At 34.8% G+C, this 22320-nt stretch overlaps 1 protein-coding gene across 2 annotated transcripts in view; it reads left to right on the top strand.

Annotated features, from left to right (window-relative positions):
- LOC136845569 (sialin-like) overlaps nucleotides 1-19886 on the top strand; it is a 42090-nt gene extending 22204 nt beyond the window's left edge. For both annotated transcript variants that reach the window (XM_067115743.1, XM_067115742.1), the window contains exons 5-10: nucleotides 8864-8951; nucleotides 12280-12503; nucleotides 13699-13848; nucleotides 14351-14483; nucleotides 17350-17591; nucleotides 19656-19886. In XM_067115743.1, the coding sequence (XP_066971844.1) occupies nucleotides 8864-8951; nucleotides 12280-12503; nucleotides 13699-13848; nucleotides 14351-14483; nucleotides 17350-17591; nucleotides 19656-19832 (1014 nt within the window). In that variant the 3' untranslated portion in view covers nucleotides 19833-19886. The remainder of the gene's footprint in view (nucleotides 1-8863; nucleotides 8952-12279; nucleotides 12504-13698; nucleotides 13849-14350; nucleotides 14484-17349; nucleotides 17592-19655) is intronic.
- Nucleotides 19887-22320: the final 2434 nt, after the last annotated feature.

The following is a 22320-nucleotide window of genomic DNA, read 5'->3' on the forward strand; positions in this document are numbered from 1 at the left end:
TATATATATATATATAAAAATGGCTGCAAGATAACTGACAGTGTTTGTACGCATAAAATAAAGTTCAACATAAGTACCGAAATTTCAAAGCCCAACGACCTTACCAAGCAAATCTGAAGAAGGCAGAGAGAGAGAGAGAGAGAGAGAGAGAGAGAGAGAGAGAGAGAGAGAGAGAGAGAGAGAGAGAGAGAGCAATGGCTAAACTTCAAAGCGACAACTGACCCGGAAGTAAGTATCTCGAATATCGATTGATCTGGCGCAGTTCGTCTTACAAAGGGTAAGACGAATCAACTGAGAGCGAAAGTATGAAGAAAGCTGCATGAGATTTGATAATGACGCAGTTATTCAGTTCTGCAATGAAATTACACCACTTGTACAAACTGTCTGGTACCACTAAAACGCTACACCAAACAATCATCCGATTATTCTTTGTTTATTGCATTGTGTTCATGCGCTCTTCGTCGTTGTTGAAACAAATAGCTCGCAATATATTCTGAACGATTTTCATTCTGTTCAAACTTAAGTTGCATGTCCGTAAGTTGTGTATATGGTATACAATTTGTATAATTTATGGGTATTCCTTACAGGCTGACAGAAGGGCAGCATCCCGTTGTAGGAAGGCAAGGTAATAATTATTCAAAATTAATAGATGCAACCTAGAACACAAAGGAGTAGAGATCTGGAAAGGAGTTAACTAACCAACGGCTTTGGTGTGTCACGTATGTGACGCAGTGAACATATGGGGTAGACGCAGACCCCTATTATTATTATTATTATTATTATTATTATTATTATTATTATTATTATTATTATAGCTGTTTCCACGGCATTTAATTTGTATAGTCTTCTCTATTCGGCTTACAATCTTCTTTTCATTAGCATGTATAATATGGTATTTCAAGTTTCCTAAGGACATCAAGATTTCTGTTGTCTTAGGTTTTCTTCCTCTAACGTTTCGACGTTAACACCCCGCCTACTATAAATACCTGTGCATCAAGTATCATTCACTTTTGCACTCTCACAAATGACTGCCAGTGCGCTGTCGACACGTCAGAGGAAATAAACCTAAGACAACAGAAATCTTGACATGTCCTTAGGAAATTCGATATACCAGCTACATGCCAATGAAAAGAAGACTGTAAGACGAATAGAGAAGACTATAAATGCCGTGGAAACAGCAAATAATTTTAATAACAGCTCATAATTTCTTCTCCTCCTCCTCCTCATTATTATTATTATTATTATTATTATTATTATTATTATTATTTATTATTATTATTATTATTCAAAATAACCCAGCATTCAAGTAGATCAAAGCATGATGCCAGAAGGAAAAATGGAAAGAAAACATCAAATAAACAGTTTATTCTTGAGACTAACGCACAACGAACAGGCACTCACAAGATGAAAATCCATCAACTGTTCAGTGGTCAGGTTGTCTGGAATGACACGCGAGGAGTGGTGAACAAAGAGGGCGATTGTGCTGCACCACTACTATCGGTACAATCATTGCTAAGGCATTTTGCATACAATACTGGCGTGTAACCACCTAAGTTCCCAAACTGGAAATTAATTTTTATGTAATCTGTTTAACTGTTATAATTTTTAACATTTTTACTGTTATTCTCAACATTAGTACTGTCACTACCATTAATGTAATTATTATTTTTACTACTACTTGAGCAACTGTGTGGATAGTGCCAATTATCATTTTTATAATTTTATCTCGTGTATCTAGTTGTGTGTATCTATTGTAATGCCTCTACTTTGTATATTCCATGTATATGGCCGTGAGCTGTAATAAAGATTATTATTATTATTATTATTATTATTATTATTATTATTATTATTATTGTTTGCTTTTTCCAGATATTCCAACAAAAGCTGACAAGGTTACTTAACGCTACTTCGTAGTTTATTATGAAAGTCATAACAGCATATGAACATGCAGAATACAGTGCTTTAACAAGCAATATCTGGCAAAATTGAATTTTGAAGCCATTTTAATACTTTAACCCAGAAATATCAGAGATGATGCCATCAATTCGTAATGCAAAACTGGTGAATATTTTTTTAATTTCTGTTATTAGTAAATTTAAATTGTTTCCTTTCTAACTTTGTATCAAACAAATTCAGTATTTTTATTCCCTTTCAACTCGCAATGACAAAGTAACAGTTTTCTCCTCCTCAAACGAATAACTTTTAAAGAGATAGTGGGGTTATGGTGCTACTGCCAAAATATAAAACGCAATATTGTTAAACAATGAAAATCTACCGAACAATGTTAACAGTCTCAATTAATAATAATAATTTGTATTTCAACAAAGGTCCTTCACATTCACAATTGATCCCTGATCCCCTTTATCTGCCGAGAGTAACCAGATTTGCTGAACAGTAGCACCAACATGTAGTAAATGTGCCTCGCTGTCGAACTTCTCAGTTCCAGAGGTCCTTTATTCCTCACACCGTTGGACTGTGGAACAGCCTCCCAGAGGAAGTCGTGTAGTTGGAACTTCAGAAGTTCAAGCAAAAATGCAATGCATTACTACCCTAATACTATTCTTGCATTTCAATACATTTTTATTTATTTATTATCTATTTATTAATATTTTTTTCTTTTTTGATAAGTGGTATCTCTTCTTTCTGTATTTCCCTTTACTTCCTCTTGCTTCTTCTTAACGGACACCATATTATTTGGAAGCTTGAATTTCAAGTCAATGGGCCCCTTGGGATTGTTGCATATGAATAGGTTTCACCTACTGAATAATAATAATAATAATAATAATAATAATAATAATAATAATAATAATAATAATAATAATAATAACACCTACAATGTATAATACGTAAAAGCTCGAGAACAAGTTATCGTGTAGAGAAATTCCCCTTACACGGATTTCAATTGTTTCATTCGTTTGGTTTGCTTTCCACAGCGTTAAAATTCAGCATGACACCCATGATGGCCTGACTCTTCAATCAGAAGTGTACACACGGAAATTCAAGTCCTTTTTCTTTTTTCCCCCCCACTACACGTTTCCTGTAAGCTGTACAGTTTACGTCCAGGGCTCGAAAGGAGTGCTCTTTCTCTGTCTCTCTCTCTCTCTCTGGATTCATAGCATCATCAACATTCTGCAATGTATACATCCGGATAAAATTAGCAGCTTTGTCAAACCACTCGTTCCTTATCGAACACAATCAAAAGTAAAATTCACTGTAACATTACATGTCAACATATCATACATAAATCAAGTAGTAACCTGAAAGAGAGAGAGAGAGAGAGAGAGAGAGAGAGAGAGAGAGAGAGAGAGATAGAGAGAGAGTATGTACGGCGACTATGTTTGGAACTGCATTTGACAGGGGACCAACAGGGCCCCAGTAAGCCGTTACACGACTTAAGATAATCTAAACCTAAAGAGCGTTCGTTGTTGTTGGGAGGTCAGATTGACACACTGTAATGTCGACAACTGGTTCATTAGCAAATAATATAAACAAGGCAGGTAACTAAAAGCCCAAACACAGATAAAAACAAACTGTGGTACAGGAAATAATCTATATATATATATAAATGGATGTGTGAGTGTGTGTGTGTGGTTCCAGCATAACTCTGAAATGCACTGAGCAGTTTCAACCAAACTTGATATACATATGACTTACTATCGCGAAAAGAATATTGTGGTGGTAAGACATCACAAGCACTAAAGGGCACCAAAGGGGGTGGGGGTGAAGGGGCTTCCCTGAAATGGGGCTCATTCTGCCCGCAGACATAGTAACTAAATAAACTCTACAGGCTCATCATACCTCATGTCGGTATACATATGATTTACTCTCTGGAAAAGAATACTGGGGGTGGGGGTGGGGGAAGACATCACTGGCGCCAAAGGAGGTTGGGGGTGGGAAGGGGATGACATGTAAAAAAATAACTGAAAACGACAGTTATACGTGTCTAACCCATAGCTTTCGAGGTCACCAAGATGAATAGTGACACTCTCGATGAACTTTAAGTCCAAGTTCAGCCCCGACAGGAAGGGGGAGTAAGAAGGGGTGGGAAGGGGTGACATGTAAAAAATAACCAAAAACGACATATATTAGCATCTAATCCATAGTGACACTCCCAATGCCCTTTAAGTCCAAGTTCAGCCCCAATGGGAATGGGGGTGAGAAGGGGTGAAATATAAGATGTCAAAAATGCTGGGCAATGTAATCGAAGCAACTATCTTAACAAGAAAGGAAGAGAGAGAGAGAGAGAGAGAGAGAGAGAGAGAGAGAGAGAGAGAGAGAGAGAGAGAGAGAGTTTATCAGTTGTCATTCAGAGTTTTCCCGGGAAGCGCCAGGTTGGATAGCTAGTGAAAATATAAATTCCCACTCCAAACAGGCAGGGAGATTCTGAAAAAAAAAAGAAACCTCTCTCTCTCTCTCTCTCTCAAACAATTACGGGACGAGGGTATAAAATATTTGAAATTTTCATTACGTTCCAGATGCCTCTGATCTAATCAGATTAAGGATAATGGAAAGTTAAATTCTGCATCGGGTTCGGAGCGGATACGATACGATCAAAGAGAAGACGACCTCCCAGTATTTCATCACTTTCTTTTTTTTTATTTTAGGGTTTAATATAACTTCCAAGTCATGAAATTAAAAGCACATTAAAGCTCCGATGATATTACTCGCAATAACAGCGTTTCTTAAGGAATTTAAATTCTTTGTTTTTCTTCACCCATTTTTACGTGCGCTGTTGTGTATAATTAAATAAACTGGCTATTATCGTGTCAGAAATAATGCTAAATAAATGCGTAGTTACGCATCTCAAAGATATGCGTAGTTAAATGTATATCTGGGCATATACCAAACAAGCAAGCAAAACATCAACAAGCAAGCAAGATCCAAAATACAGGTTTTGGGAAGATACAAGAATCTTTAACACAGGAAAATAATTTTTAGAATGATTAAACATCCCAGCGACAAGTGTAATGGGCAAAGGTTACTGCTTCCATCAAGAACGATAAAAGGTTGTTTCCATTCTTGTCTCCTTGAATGACAATGAATCTGGATGATTAAACTAAAGTAGGATCAATGACGATTTGATGAAACTACCATAATATTATATATTAGCCAATTACTAATCTTACCGAAGAAACTGAAGATTTCGAGTAAATAAAGACACTGACATAAATCCGGACTCTTGTAAATTACTAATTGACTGTTGCATTGCACGGCTTGGCTTAGGTAAGCCAAATATATTGACACAAAAAGTTCCTTTCAACCACTTCTACATTTTTCTTTCATTAGCAGTCAGCATAGATACTTTATCTCCAGAAGGAGAGTTACCTTAATGAGTACTTCATATATTTCACATTTGGCATCTATGAACACTTCAAACCTCTTCTCAATCTTTTCCACACAACCTGCTCGCTTCGTATTTCACCTATTCTGTGACTTATCTCCTTTCTGATCCTACCTTCATTTAATGTATTTATTTCCGACTACCTATATGGAGTGACCGCATCTCTTCTTCCACCATCCAAATTCACATCACTGCCTTCCTCTTGTCCTCAATTTACCCTCGTAACTTTACTCTTGCTGATTTATACTTTAACTTTCAATAACTTTGATAGCTTGTTTTTACTGCATCCAATCAGTACAGTATCATCTCAAACATTAACCATTCCCCACTCGATTTACAAGTCAATTAATTATCCAGTGAATTTGTCCCCAAGTCTAATTAATTTTCTCCTGCTTGTCGCATCACTCCATTCATATGGGTCATAAACAGTCATGGAGACAAAACACACCACTGTATCAGACCCTCTTTTACAAGGGATGAGTCAATCTCTCATCTGTGAATTTAGACACACTTCACTTCATCATAATAACTATTAAATGATTTTAACTTATCCACTATACCATACATCCTCGATATTCTCCACATTCTCCCTTTATCTTTTCAGTCACCAGCAATTTCGTGGCCTATTTATGCCAAATACAGCCTTTTCCTTCTACTTTTAAATTCATCTCATGACTATTTCATAACAAACACTTTGTACACACACCCTCTATCTTGTTTAAACAAAATTGCCCTTCCTCATTTGATCCCTCTGTCATCTGTAATACTTTCAGTCCTGCCATGTACCTTTCCTGTGAGTCGTTATGATAGTATAACAGTCGCCTCTATTGCTTAATCTTCATGCAATGGAATATTATCCACCTTGCACCTTTCCTTTGGAACCTCGCATTCAAAAAATACACAAACACCAATCATTCACTCAAAAACTCTGTCACCTGCACCCGCAGCTTCTCACCTGTAATCTCATTAACTCCGTGTCATTCTGCTCTTGACCTCTCAGAGCTCTACTTATATCATCAGCAGTCAGCTGCACAAGCATTCTCAACTTTCCGTAACCCTTTTCACTCTCACGTCATTCAGCTCCTCCTCATCTACTTTCCACACTTTGAAGAATGGTTTAATTAAACCAATCTTCAAAATACTCATTCCATCGACCCAGGGCTGCATTCACTTCAGACGGCATCTCTCCGTTTGTATCCTATTTTTAGATCTTTCCGTTTAACCTTTCCTTTATCACTTACTTCCTAGTGGAACCTTTTTCCTTCTATTTTTATTACTTCAGTTCTGTTTTCTTTCTTACTTTCTTCTCGACCGCCACATACAGTCTTAACAGGTATTTTAACTCACTGTCTAATTAAACTAATAACACCAACAATAGCTGACCAACGCTCCTGTATATCTGTACACATATTCCTCTTCTATCATTCAGTTACACTGTATTTTTCTTCTTTTTGTTCCTCACTAAACCTCTCATTTTTTCACCCCTCTGGATGATAGAGGATTACCCACAGTCAAACTCTAAAAATTTTGGTATGGCTATGGATAATCTTGTTTTCAATTTTAAAGTAATTTGTAATGTGCGGGCTTTTTTTTAAAGGCAGAATATTAAAGAATATCATCCCTCGAAATGTAAAATACTTTAGGTATGCTGACGACATAATAGGTATTTGGCCAGGAAACGAAAATTTAGTTGCAGTACACTCTTTCATAATTGAAATGAGTTGGTATCATCAATAAAACTCAATACTAAATGGAAAATGACAGCAAAGGTACCCTACCCTTTTGGGAATATGTAATACATAAAAATATTAATGAATGTAGATAAAATATTTACAGAAACACACCAATATTTCTGCCTCTGTATTTTATTATTATGGTCAAAGCAGTAAGTTAAAAAAATAAGTTTTCACATCCATGTTTTCAAGAATATTATGTATATGTAGTCTGGAATATAACGACAATAAAATAGTGGTAATTAGGAATAGGGGCAACAACTGAAATATCCTGAATCTGTATTAGACAATATATTAAGAGCAGTAAAGAGAATTTCTGTGAAATCAACAGAAATATATAGTTTGAAAAACTTGCTTGTCATACAATACAGAATGACCTCTGGAGGACAAGTAAGAGTTAGGTTTAATAATAAAATGAAAACGTAAGTCAAGTGAAAATTTATATATTAACCACACGGGAAGATAACAAGAAAATGAATAAAACAAAAAAAAAATATATATATATATATATATATATATATATATATATATATATATATATATATATATATATATATATATATATATATATATATATATACATACACACACACACACACACACATATATATATATATATATATATATATATATATATATATATATATATATATATATAAAAGTGTGTGTGTGTGCATGATATACACAAGAAAACTGTGCAGCTTTCGCCCCAATTAGTGAAAAGGATCACGCCATCAAATCGGACAGGTAAGACAGTTTATTCTAAAAATATGCCGCAAAGAAATATAAGTCAATCTAAATTGTAAATTTACAACCCTAAGTATCAGTCATTTTGATGATGCCTTAAACACTACAGGCGAACTCGGTCATAACATACCATGCGCTTCGTTTTCTTATGGTGTGAGTGTGTGTGTAAACACAATTTTACATACACACGCACACACACACACACACACACACACACACATATATATATATATATATATATATATATATATATATATATATATATATATATATATATATATATATATATAATATATATATATATATATATATATATATATATAATACATATATATATATATATATATATATATATATATACATATATATATATATATATATATATATATATATATATATATATATATATATATATATATATATATAAATAATATATGAGCTCACTGCCTTGGAATTTAAATTTTTATGAAGCTCTAAATCCCCACGAATATCCTTCCGTTTTAATGAGCGAGTTGAGCCTCCGTAATGACGTCCCAACCAATCATCACCGTTATCAACAAAAAGTTGGTCACCTTGACGGGTCACTCTGTTAATAATTGCACCGGGTTTCATTATAATCTGTTTCCAAAATTTCTTTTTAACTGGCATCAGTACATAAACACACATACACATACACACATATAAAGAAGAGCGTAAACATTACTCTTTCCAACTTCCTTGGCAGACGTAACAACCAATCTTTTTATTCTGTCAGCAAATAAGATTCAAGATTCTAGCGTGATATTTTGGGCGAACGGCTTTTGTCCAGAATATTATTCGTATCATAAATAATTAAATAAATCTTAGGGATGAACACCGTTATAAAAGCAACGTCTTCCCAAAAATTCGGAACTTCACTTGTACGGAATTTGAGCTATAACATTTCGCAGATTTTTCAACCATGATATGCTAACTGTTTCATGGAATATTTAACCACTGATAATTTATAGTACGTTAAACCTTGCTTCACATTTATTGATATGGTTACCTTTATTCCCAACAGGGATTCGTTATGCCCGCTTTGACAAGATGTTTAGTTACCTGGATCCCGCCATCAGAAAGAAGTAAATTTAATACTATTGTGTTCTCAGGTAAGCCTTTTCAAAACCCCATCTCATAAAAGATGGTGGACATCCAATACCTTTATATCTTTAAACATCTTTTCAGGTGAATTTCATCTAATGTCACAATTAAGGACAATTTGCTTCGGATCTGATTAAATTTTTCTTATTCGTTGGCATCTTAGGTATCATTTCCCTCCTGATCATGCAGATTTATCTATTCCGAGAAGATTCACTGCTCATTATTCAGATATTATGATATTATGATAGATTTACGTCATTCAATTCTTCATTGTGATTTATGGTTTTTGTGGGTACAACTCATATAATACCTTGTAGCGAGAATGATCAATTTTCCAACTCACGTGTGATATCTCAATTGTTCCAAGGAGGAATCTGATGTCTCCTCATACAAAACCTATAAAAAATTACATCAAAATTCAATATCCTTTGCACTAGGATGTCAGAAAGTTTCCAGTTAAAAAGCTAAAGTTTAAATCATTATCCTTTCATACTAGCCTGATTTACTCAGTTACGAAACCTATCAACAAATTCGGAATTCCATCTATGCATCTTTAAAGCCTTTACAGAAAACTGTTGGGAATTCTGATTCTTCAGCTTTGGCCATTTGAAAAGATTTACCAATGGGTTTTCTGCTTAGATGGCCTACTGGTGTTGATGCAGTACTGTATCGAAAAAAAAAAAAAAAAAAAAAAAAAAATAAAAAATATATATATATATATATATATATATATATATATATATATATATATATATATATATATATATATATATATATATATATAAAGAGAGAGAGATATATAGAAGAGAGAGAGAGAGAGAGAGAGAGAGAGAGAGAGAGAGAGAGAGGAAATCTCAGGTTACGAGTACGAGAATGACCTTTGATTTAAGTACCGCAGAGTCTTTTCATTTTCTCCTCAGATTTCGGCCACATCATCATAAATCATATTTTGACCATATAATCATATAGTTTTCTTTGATGGCCCCGTAAAAATAACTTTGACACTTCCTACCAAATTCTTAGAGGGTAGCAAATCTTAGTATCAAAAATATAACTCGGTGTTTAAATGACTTTTGTACTTTACATTCCCATTTGTATGCTTTAACTGAAAAAATACTCTTCAGAGGAGTTCATTCCATTTTATCTTCACCCAACCTTCCCAAGACAGTTTGCAATAATTACACTGCATATATGAATGGGTATGGCAAAGGGTTAATAATTTTTTATATTTACTTTAGTCATGAAATGATCTGTCTTTTATATATACCTGAACTAAAACTTCATCGTGCATTCCTTGTTTGTCAAACAAAACATTCGAAAAATCTCAATTTAACTTGGAAGAGGCAATGTTTATATGACGTCAGTTACTTCTGAGCTAATCTTGATATAGGATCTTTGGATTTCGTTCCACAATACAACCAGGTCATTTGCAATTAATAGCTTACTGAAAAGACGTGAATTTTAATATTGTGCAAGTACAGCAGAGTTTTGTATTCACTTACAATAACAAGGACTAGAGATTTTAAGCCTTTTTTTTTTTACGGCAGTTTACTTGAAGGTCAAAGTTCAAATCTGTGTATTAAGAATATTTTAGGAATGTGGTACTGGCTGAAGAGAGCTACTGTATATTCATAAAATATACATCAGATGTAATTACAGACTTGAAAAATTTAGGTCGACTGAATTTTTCAATACAATTAATCTACTTCTAGCCAGATTTAACGTTCATTAAACCTGATAAATGGAAGGAAAAATGGACGATTTCCAATTTCTTGAGATCCCAGCCTAATTGGTGGGATGAAACAGAACAAAAGTATTAATCTTTCCAGCAGTGACCACATCTGAAAAATAAGGGCCCTTTTTACCAGACAAATGGATCTCTCTCTCTCTCTCTCTCTCTCTCTCTCTCTCTCTCTCTCTCTCTCTCTCAAACACACACACACATACAAATATTGTTTTTTTTTTACCTTATGCTAGCTAGGCGAGACTGATGGAGTTGGATTAGCATTGAATATGAATATTCTAAGATGAAACTACAACAACAGGCAAATCTCATGCATAAAAGACTCTAGGGTGTGTAATGTCTCCCTGGCTGTCTAATATCTTTACGGGTGAAAAGATGCACTGACTTCAGACAAATAGAATTATATTCACGACTGAAATGGTGCACTGAAATGATACACTGAATTTAAAAAAATTATATTATTCACAAGGGAAAAGTCGTGGGATAATAAAATGAGTTGTAAATGAACCGCGGAATGATTGATGACTGCATATGGTGCACCACTGACTGGGGACAGTGAAGATATACTGCAAATATAGTGAGATTGAAAGTCTTTGCAAGAGAAGGTTAAATGTAAATGGGAGCAAGAGTAAGGGTTTGAAGGTAAAAGGAAACTAGGGAGACTGAGTAATAAGTGTTAATGTGGATGGTGGAAGAATAGATGCAGTTGGTTTTTGTAGGTATCAGGAACGGGTAGGATGAAAGAAGAGGAAAGCCGCTGAATAAATTATGAAATTAAGAAAGTGCAAAAGAATGGAAAGAGATATGGAGTGTCTACAGAAGTTAAGATGAGAATATTTGAAGGCATCGCCTAGATAAGTTCTTATATGGAAAGGAAATATGGAATGCAAATGAAAGAAAAGATGCCCAAGTTGTTGAGATAAACCCGTCTTTTGTATGCATAAATACAACAAAATGTGATATGGTGAATTTTTTGATACATGGAAATGGTAAAAAGGTTGGTGTAGGTGAATAGATGAATCAGTGTTAGGAGATGGTTTGGCCATGTGGGAAGAATGATGGGTAATAAGATGCTGAAAAGTATGTATATTTCTGAAATACTGGGAGGCAGGAACATGGTAAAATTCTGGAAGCTCTGGACAGGTGTAGTGCAAGTCACTAAAGAGGTAGGGAAATGATAAACAGTGGCTATCATGGTGGAGCTTTTCTTCACAGCAGGTTCATCCACGACTAAGAAGGTAAAGTTATGAAAGTGTTTGAAATCACAGTATTGCTTTTTCTGTGTAATCACGCGCTGTGTGATTCCCACACCCCAGCCAATATTACTGACGCGACGCATCATCATTTTTGCTGGCTAATGAGAGACGAAAATTAAAATGTAGCTTCCCCTTTACACAAACCCTAATTAAAAGAGTAAAACATATTTACTGAACTAGGACGCTAAAATGGTTAAAAAATTAATTAAAAATATATTAACTCTTTCATAAATAATAACAGGCTCGCGCCCAAGCTAGAACGTCTCATGTCCGCAAACGTACTCGAAAAAGCAATTAAACAATGGGAAGTAACTAACGTGGTTGTGTTTCCCTCAGGAGCCGAGGCTGGAACAGTGTTCTCGCTGGCGGCAGGAGGCTGGCTATGTGGCACAGACCTCTTTGGAGGGTGGCCCTCGGCATTTTACGTCTTCGGAGGTTTAAGCATCCTTTGGTGCTTCCTTTGGTACTTCTTAGTCACCGAGAAGCCGGAGTGCCATCCAAGGATCTCAGAAGAGGAGAAAAAATACATCCTATCGCACTGCATTGTCAAGAGAGGAAAGGTATAGTTTTTCATGGGCATGTGAATGAATGTGCACACGCATATGTAAAAAACAGCACACATGAAACACACACACATGTATATATATATATATATATACATATATATATATTTTTATGTATATATATGTATATACATATGTGTATATATATATATATGTATCTATATATCTATCTATATATATATATATATATATATATATATATATATATATATATACTGTATATATATATATATATATATATATATATATATATATATATATATATATATATATATATATATATATATATATATATATATATATATATATATATATATATATATATATACTGTATATACTGTATATATGTATGTACAATGTATAAGCATAATTTTTGCAACTAGCTGACGCTTCACCTTAGAACCGATGAATACTGGTATTACTCTAATTGTTATGATTGTAACGCCCCACCCAGTGTGATATTTTACTCTTGTATACCCGATTATCACTTACAGTCTCCATACTACTGTTCTTCAGGTTCCGATCTTGAGGAACTCGATCTCTTAAATAGTTTCGAAACTGACAACGCTAACTTTTCAACTTCTAAAGTAAAGCGGACATTTACATCCTTAAAATAAATTGATCTGTGCTGTGAAGGCAAGAACAAGTTGATATTGTTGAAAAATCTCATTTCCGAAATTAGGACAATGTTTCCTATATTTACAAGGCAATCACAGTCCATTTGTCTATCGCACACTAACTAACAAATAAAGATAATTTTATGCCAATTTCCTGAAGACCTGTCTGCTGAAAGACGGTGGGGGTATTTATAGTATTTAAAGTCATACTCTTACAAATGACGTTTAAGTGCTCTTAAGGGTTGTACCGTACATCAAAATTGGAACCTTCCAATCTGACAATCAGCTACCATGATTTTATAATAATCATCATTTATCTTGCATTTACGCCTCTCCTGAATTATTTCTTCCATGAATACAACTTGGCTCCTCCTGGACGGCTGCGCCATTTGATGCTGAATGTTGTATCAATATGATGTTTGGCTGGGCGCATTGCAATCGATACATGCAACATTATATCAATGTAACTATGGTTCACTTCCGGGACTTGCGCAAACATTTCTCAACGTGTTGTTACCATTGTCGATCTACATGTTGTCTCTGCACCTATCATCATGATAATGTCTACCGGACAGCCCGTATCGATGCCCTGGCTAGCAATACTGACGTCAGTGCCCCTTTGGTCCGTGTTCATCATGCATATTGGGCACAACTGGGGCTACTATACATTACTGACTCTCCTTCCGTCCTACCTCAGCAACATTCAACATTTTGAGCTCAAAAGTGTAAGTAGAGTCTGAGATAATAAAATTCTTTTTCACTGTTTACTATACCATTGTCAGGAACCTTCAGACTAGTTATAGTTTACAATTTCAAACATCTACTTAAAGTTTGCAAAGACACTGTATTTAATTGGTATTTGAAATTCACAAAAGTATTTACATGTACTGTGATTTTCTCCGTAGGGGGTTAGTGCCGTCGGTGCACCTCATGCGGTACCCTGTAGGCATTCCTTAAGGTTCTTTGCAGCGCCCCTTCGGCCTTAGCTGCAACCCCTGTCATTCCTATTATTGTACCTCCATTCATATTCTCTTTCTTCCATCTTGCTATCCACCATCTCTTAACAATTGTTTCACAGTGCAACTGCCAGGTTTTCCTCCCGTTTCACCTTTCAAACCTTTCTACTCTCAATTTCCTTTTCAGAGCTGGATGACCTCAGAAGTCAAAATTCAATATTCTATTCTATATTCTATACTGTGATTTTACGTCCAGTTCCTCTCTCAACAGAACGGCCTACTTTCTGCCCTGCCCTACGCAACGAAGTGGATCTTCGCTCTCCTTTACGGATTTGCTATGAACACTCTCATCGCTTCAGGGAAGTTATCAACTGTTTCTGTACGAAGGATATCAATGATACTGGGTAAGATTTAAGAATGAGTGAACGATTAAAAATATGAATATTCATTCTATAATCAAATATATCTACAGCATAACAGCTATTCAATAGGTCCGGAGCGATAATTGACCAAAAACTGCCTTTCACAAATTCCAAATTGATTAGCATAAAATCACAAACGCTGTACTTCGAATAGTGCAGATACGTTATATATATACATACACACATACACACACACACATATATATATATTATATTATATATGTGTATATGTGTATATATATATATATATATATATATATATATATATATATATATATATATATATATATATATATATATATGCATATGTGTGTGTACATATGCATAATTCAAAGCAGTAAAAACAGAAATTATAACACATGATTTTGATTTCACAAAGTTTTTGTTTCCAGTAGTTTTCCATATAATATTATTAAGCAGCAAGGGAGAAGGAATCCTATAGATCTCATAAATATTTATTGACTGAAACCCCCCAAAATTATTATTCTTGCAAAACTACATGCTGAGCCCTTGATCAGGCTGGTGCGGGAAGATGAAGGCTGACGACCACTTAGTTTGTTATGGCGGAGTTTCAAGCTGACGCCAAGACAATTTGGCTTGGTTGAGCTAAAGCTTGGACCAAAGAATATTGGTCGGATAAAATTAAAGCTACATGCAAAAACTAATAGTCTGTATTGCTTTAGATAACTGATCTGATAAAGCTAAACATGAGACCCCAAGATCCTGAGATGCTTAAAACTACAGACTAAAGTCAAGCTATCTGAGATGAAAGCATTTCAAACTAAGACCTTTGCTAGTTCCAGTAAAGCTACCGAATGATAACTATGCAAATACGTAAGAACGCTTAAAATACAAGCTGCAGCCCAGATCAACTACAATAAACTGAGGACGGAACAAACTTGTCTGATAAAGCTAAGAACTACGGCCCAAACCCACTGATTACGAAAAACTTGAGGGTTAGGGCTTTACAAACTGGTCTGGTTAAACTCGAGGAAAAAGCCTACTGATAAATTTCTGGCAAAGATATTGAAGACAGAGACTGAAACAAGAGAAAATTATATTTAAGCTACTAAAATATGCCATTAGCTGACTTAATTAGATGTTTTCCAAAAGTTTAAGAAACCCAGCCGGTCGAGTGACCAACATGCGAGTATATTAACTATATTAACAATCACCCTTCTTACACTGGTAAGAGAGGATTAAGTTAAAAGTCCTACAGAATGTTCATACAATAAAACCGACACGAATTTGGCAAACTAGGTAATTGAACTTCGAAGACTGAACGAATTTGGCAAACTAGGCAACTGAACTTCAAAGACTGAACGAATTTGGCAAACTAGGTAACTGAACTTCAAAGACTGAACTAATTTGGCAAACTAGGTAATAGAACTTCAAAGACTGAACCAATTTGGCAAACTAGGTAATAGAACTTCAAAGACTGAACGAATTTGGCAAACTAGGTAATTGAACTTCGAAGACTGAACGAATTTGGCAAACTAGGTAATTGAACTTAAAAGACTAAACGAATTTGACAAACTAGGTAATAGAACTTCAAAGACTGAACTAATTTGGCAAACTAGGTAATTGAACTTCAAAAACTGAACGAATTTGGCAAACTAGGTAACTGAACTTCAAAGACTGAACGAATTTGGCAAACTAGGCAATAGAACTTCAAAGACTGAACGAATTTGGAAAACTAGGTAAAGGAACTTCAAAAACTGAACGAATTTGGCAAACTAGGTAACTGAACTTCAAAAACTGAACGAATTTGGCAAACTATGTAATTGAACTTCATAGACTGAGCGAATCTGACAAGCTAGGTAATAGAACTTCAAAGACTGAACGAATTTGGCAAACTAGTTAATTGAATTTCAAAAATTGAACGAATTTGGCAAAACTAGGTAACTGAATTCCAAAGACTGAACGAATTTGGCAAACTAGGTAACAGAACTTCAGACTGAATGAATTTGGCAAACTAGGTAACTGAACTTCAAAAACTGAACGAATCTGGCAAACTAGGTAACTGACCTTCAAAGACTGAACGAATTTGGCAAACTAGGTAATTGAACTTCAAAGAATTAACGAATTTGGCAAACTAGGTAATTGAACCTCAAAGGGTGAACGATTTTGGCAAACTAGGTAACTGAACTTCAAACACTGAACAAGTTTTGTCACTCGTAATTTCATACACACTGTTCAAGTGTGCATGCTTGTTATTCAATGTATCCACGAGGGTGTTTATAAGGGTAAATTTACAAAAGAAAAATCAAAATCACAAGCAACTTTTCAGTAATCGGAAGGAGGCTTCAGCGCTTTAATTTGGCGGGTTCATGAATATATAAAAATCAGCAATAATTCAGTTCAATCTTTTCAAAATGAATCAAAAGAAAACACGTTCCATTTATACACATTAATTAAAAAACTGAATTGTGTTTACTTCTGTACAGCCACTGAGACTATCAAGGCCATAATGCTAAAATATTACCAGTTATAAAATATTTCGACAGGAAGTGGCCTTTATATCCAATTTTCTTTTTGGTAAAAATTCTGTAATATCTTAATTTCAAGCACATATTTATCTTTTCAAAATTACGTGGTAAATGAAACTGAAAGAATTAGATTAACCGTGCTTGCTTATCCCTTTGCAGTCACTAACAATGTCAATATCATCACATAAAGATTAGTCTATCAGTAGCATATATACATTCACGAAATTTTATATTTTTTGGATGTTCATTATGGAGAGAGAGAGAGAGAGAGAGAGAGAGAGAGAGAGAGAGAGAGAGAGAGAGAGAGAGAGAGTTATACATCTGTTGTTGACAGCTATATAATTCTGTTTCTCTTGCAGGGTCTTTCACCCCCGCCATAGGGCTAATGATCCTCTCCCTGACGGGATGCAGCCAGGGGCTCTCGCTGACCATTTTGGTCGTCTCGACGACGTTCAGCGGCGCCGTCTTCTGCGGATATTTCTGCTCGCACCAGGACTTGAGTCCCAACCTCGCAGGAACTCTATTTGGAATCAGCAACTTTTTGGCAAACACGACCGGCTTCATAGCCCCGGCGGTGGCTGGGGCTATACTGTTCAATAACGTAGGTAGCTTTTTGTAATGGCTGCTGATCATGAATTCCAAAATTTCGAAGGGCCTTCTGTTCAGAGTCAATTTATTTTGATGTTTTCCAGTCACGCCTTCTGCAAAGAAGGCCACAGGGCACTGATTGTTTCTTTTAATGTTATAGATGGCAGGCAATACACTCTAGTCTTCGATACCGATATGACACTTGAGAAAATCACTATAGCATAAACTCGAGTATTGATATATATTGTAATTCTTGTAAACGTTTGGAAAATATTCGCTTAATTTGTGCTAACTCATCACATTAACTCTATTTTAAGTATCTATTTTTCACTTTGGTTATGGTATGTATAATGCGATTTTCAGTTAAGAATCTATGACAATATAAATGCTTGTGTGTTTCGAAATCAGAAACAATTACGATGGCGATCTAATTTAAAATCTTCCGATCTCATTAGCACTCTCAGGAATTGGGAAAAAACTCTCTATCACGAGAGTTCATAAATGTTCTAAAGGGTCCATAATAATACAATTGTAAAGGCTCGGTCAGAATTTTACAAAAGCTTCCGAACACTTCTCTGGGTTCATCTTCAGGACTGAAGATGAACCCACAGAAGGGTTCGAAAGCTTTTATAAAATTCTACTCGAGCCTTTACAATTATATTATTGTGGACCCTTTAGAACAATTCTCTGGAATATCAACAGTATGGAATACTACACAATGCAAATCATCCATCATGATAAAGCATCACTTTCTACAACTTAGCCAAATCAGCCAGGCGCTCTGCTGTTGTTGCTGTTGATGTTACTATCAAAATGACCCATGCCAAGCCTGGGCACTTACCAACACATTTAAAGCCATATATGTCACAAACCTTTCCCTTTACTGTCAAACTACTATAGCTTCAAAAATACTTTCAAAATACATTTTATTATCGGAAAACCATTAGAAACATTCCCAGACGCACTTACCTATGTTCCTATGGTTCTACAATCGCCACCTTTATTTTTTTTTTTATTCACATAAGCGAAAATGGTGACTTTTTCGTTCAGACACCCTAGTCAGCCATTCATTTACAATTTCGCGGCAATACCTCATCATCACACTTGTAATCCTATTAACTACAGATACCTTTGTATTTTCCAACGTTTTAATTGCCCTTCTTACTTCATCTAGTCGTTTTAGTTTTCTGTAAAAGAAAACTATTGTGCCAGCTTTGTCTGACGTCCGCACTTTTTCTGTCCGCCCTCAGATCTTAAAAACTACTGAGGCTAGAGGGCTGCAAATTGGTATTTTGATCATCCACCCTCCAATCATCAAGCATACCAAATTACAGCCCTCTAGCCTCAGTAGTTTTTATTTCATTTAAGGTTAAAGTTAGCCATAACCGTGCGTCTGGAAAAGATATAGGACATGCCACCACCAGGCCATAGTTAAAGTTTCAGGGGCCGCGGCTCATAAAGCATTATACCGAGACCACCGAGAGATAGATCTATTTTCAGTGGCCTTAATTATGCGCTGTAGCGGCTGTACAGAAAACTCGACTGCGCCAAAGAAACTTCGACGCATTTTTTACTTGTTTACAGCTGCTCTCAAATTCACCATAACATTTCAGCGAAGGCATCATACATTTCTAACGCTTATATCAACAATACTTAACACATAGTCCAACGAAAATAGGCCGCGTTTAATCTGGGAGAGAAATTTTTTGATTAACCCCATGTTAGGCCTATGAGTCATTAGTTTTCTGTCTCCATTTTTACCCAATTAAAATACCTTTCACAGCTCTCAAATTACTGAATATATTCAACCTAATCATTTCATCATCTCACTCTTTTCTCCAGCCTTACCCTTGAATTTCCCTTTCCTTCGCCTGTATACACCTACACACTTCGCCTTCCGCTTAGCTGTAATTGGCAAAACTTTCTTCTATGTTAATTCTAGTTTCACAACATATATCAGTATAGGTGTATAAAAATGGGTATATATACATATATTTACATGTATATACAGTATATACAAATAGTTTAATTTATACGCATCATGCCCCTAACATTTTACTTTTATTTTTTTTTTTAGCAAACACTGAGTGCATGGAACGCGGTCTTCTACATCGCAGCAATAGTCTACATAGTTACGAGTACAACCTATGCAGTTTTTATATCGACTGAAGTACAGCCGTTCAATAATCCTCAGTCTAAACCCGAGAAAGGAAATGCTGAAAATGAAAAACTAACGGGTCCCAATAAATGTTGAACCCACATCAATGTATTCAAATGTACAAACATGAGTAGATAATTTTTACATGAACTTCATGTATGCATTTATGTATACAAATTGCACTGCTTTCACTTGTTAACTAGACACCTAATATGTACAGTATGTATGTACGGAAGTCAGCCTCTCTCTCTCTCTCTCTCTCTCTCTCTCTCTCTCTCTCTCTCTATATATATATATATATATATATATATATATATATATATATATATATATATATATATATATATATATATATATATATATATATATATATATATATATATATATATATATATATCTTTTCTGGTCTGTCTGTCTGTCTCTCTCTCTTTATATATATATATAGTATATATATCCCATAAATATATATATGGAGAGAGAGAGAGAGAGAGAGAGAGAGAGAGAGAGAGAGAGAGAGAGAGAGAGAGAGAGAGCTGCCATGGTAAAGATAGGCTGATTTTGACTGTAAGCAGAACCAGTATTCGACAGGAATTTGTACAGCAGAATCTAAAGTATTTATATATCCTTCTTGATCGCTGAATGGATAAGTTACTGTCAGTCCTATATCAAGCTTAAAAGGCAGAGGTTCACATCCTGGAAAGGCTGGATTCACTGATATATAATTCCCTTTTGTGCAGAGACTGCTTGTAAGTAAAACTGATAATAAGTGATATTGGTGATCTATTAGTCCAGAATGTGAAAAAGTCACGCTTGGACTAGCGGCAAATATATATATATATATATATATATATATATATATATATATATATATATATATATATATATATATATACACACACATATTTATATATATATATGTATATATATATAGTAACAATACTTCTACACAATTCAGATGAGATTATATTATATATATATATATATATATATATATATATAATAATAACTATATATAATATTATGAATTCAGATGAGAAATTATATATATTTTCATTTTATATAAAACACATATACGACTGACAACATATTAATAATACATGTAACCAAGACATTATCGTTCTTATTATTAATATTGTCACTGCCATAAACGTATTTTATAGCGCCTCACTTGAAATAGAGACCAGACCAAGTGGAAATCAACTAACTAAAAGCACAGCATCCTACAAAATGAAAACGTTAATCAGGAATCATCAACATGTGCTTTGAAAAATTTCGCCTCTGTATTCTCCTCTTGGTTCTATAAAGAGTGAATCATCACAATTATTTGGAAAAAATAAATTAAAAAATATATAAAAGGACATTACATTACACTAACATAAAAACTTAAATACTTGACGTTATTAAACGAATAACTGAAATTCAGTGATTTAAATGAAACTGTACTATAAAATGGTGACAAAGAAGATGAGCTGGTCAAATGATTCCGAAGGACCAGGTTAATATTTGATTAGAAACATAAAAAATGAGGTGACACCATAATAAGCATGTCATTGGTGTAAAATGACGATTATAAGCAGTTCAGGCTACTAGTACCGCAAAATCCAAGGGAAATGTTTCTACAAAGATGCGATGAAGACCAGGCGACATTATGTTTGGCCGGAATATGATAAAAAGCCGGGAGTAATGTAATGCTATTGATATTGGGCACAAGATAAATTTGTAAGCTGACAGAAGACTTAACATAAATATCTACAGTGATGATCTCTTCTTCACTTGCTTAGAGTATAAAGAGCAAAATATACATGATTATTTGATTTAACGTCAGTGACTGTTACCAGCATTTTGTCATTCAGCACTATAATAATATACTGCTTATATGGGTCAAAACCAAGGTATTCAAACAATGTACCATTCATGGTTATGAAGCCATAAATAAAATATACGAAACAGCACCTATCCGTCTTAATTTTTAGAGACTAAGTTAATAAAACACTATTTGTAAAACAGAAAATTTTCATAAAAACCTGTACATTTACCTCGAGTATTTGCGGGAAAATACTCTTTTATACCCAAACAATATTCCACTGAGGAGTTAATATACCTTTTGACTGGGAAGAAAACCCTCCCCAGTAATGAAACAACGAATGTCACCAACCATTCAAAATCCTTCGCGTGGTCACAAATTCCCATGAACACAATGCAGAGATCGAAAAAAGGACAAAAGATATCGAAAACCATCAGGAAAGAGAAGTAACTTTTTCACGGGAGTCATTTTCAAGATCAAGTGACCACATCAGACTGCAGAGGAGGCTGCATTCAAAATTGGAGATCATTTTCCATTCGCAGACCTTACATGATTCCGGGCTGATCATCCGATTCAAATCTATCTCCGCTCCATCAATAGGGATTTTCTCTCTCTCTCTCTCTCTCTCTCTCTCTCTCTCTCTCTCTCTCTCTCTCTCTCTGTGAGAGAGAGAGAGAGAGAGAGAGAGAGAGAGAGAGAGATAGAGCCTCTGGGGAGGCAGGCCCTATGACAATACATTAAGAGCAGCAATACTTTTTCTCCGCTGAATAGAAAATCGGA

The sequence above is a fragment of the Macrobrachium rosenbergii genome, chromosome 14 (genome assembly GCF_040412425.1).
Source record: "Macrobrachium rosenbergii isolate ZJJX-2024 chromosome 14, ASM4041242v1, whole genome shotgun sequence".
Classification (NCBI taxonomy): Eukaryota; Metazoa; Arthropoda; class Malacostraca; order Decapoda; family Palaemonidae; genus Macrobrachium; species Macrobrachium rosenbergii.